Source organism: Eimeria mitis, genomic scaffold, assembly GCF_000499745.2.
Source record: "Eimeria mitis Houghton genomic scaffold, Emh_scaff2448, whole genome shotgun sequence".
NCBI classification, from domain to species: Eukaryota; Apicomplexa; class Conoidasida; order Eucoccidiorida; family Eimeriidae; genus Eimeria; species Eimeria mitis.
In genome coordinates, this window is record NW_013570785.1 from 2085 (window position 1) to 2596 (window position 512).

The window sequence follows — 512 nt, forward strand, 5'->3', positions numbered from 1 at the left end:
CAGCAGTACGCTGCGGAGCTGCAGCAGCTGCAGCAGCACTCTGAAGACCTCCAGCAGCAAAAGCAGCATCAAGAGCGTGAACGAGAGGCACTGATGATACAACTGCAGCGGCAGCAGCAGCAGCAGAAGCAGCACGAGGAGCAGTCGCTGCAGCAACGGCAGCAGCTTGAAGCAGAGCTGCAGCAGCAGGTATCTACAGCGCTGCAGCTGCAGCAGCAGCTCACCGAATTGCAGCAGCAGATGCGGGCTCTAGAGGAGCAACGCCTGCAGCAGCAGCAGCAGCAGCAGCAGCAACTCGCGAAGGACAAGGATGCAACTGAGCAGCAGCAGCTGCTGCAGCAGCACATGGGTGCTATACGTATGCATGCGGAGCGAACCCTTAGCTGCTGCGCGCTTCTAGATATTCAACTCCAGCAGCTGCAGCAGCTGCAGCAGCAAGAGGAACAGCAGCAGCAACAGCAGCAGCAGCACCCAGGCGGCTCCTCCAGCTCAACCGCTCTAACTGTCCTCAA

The 512-nt window shown here is 59.4% G+C and overlaps 1 protein-coding gene across 1 annotated transcript in view; it reads left to right on the top strand.

Moving 5' to 3' along the window:
- EMH_0053970 (uncharacterized protein) overlaps window positions 1–512 on the top strand; it is a gene marked incomplete at both ends in the record, with an annotated part of 5225 nt that overhangs the window by 1851 nt on the left and 2862 nt on the right. Inside the window, one exon of the mRNA XM_013497059.1 lies at window positions 7–504. Coding sequence (XP_013352513.1) covers window positions 7–504 — 498 coding nt within the window. The remainder of the gene's footprint in view (window positions 1–6; window positions 505–512) is intronic.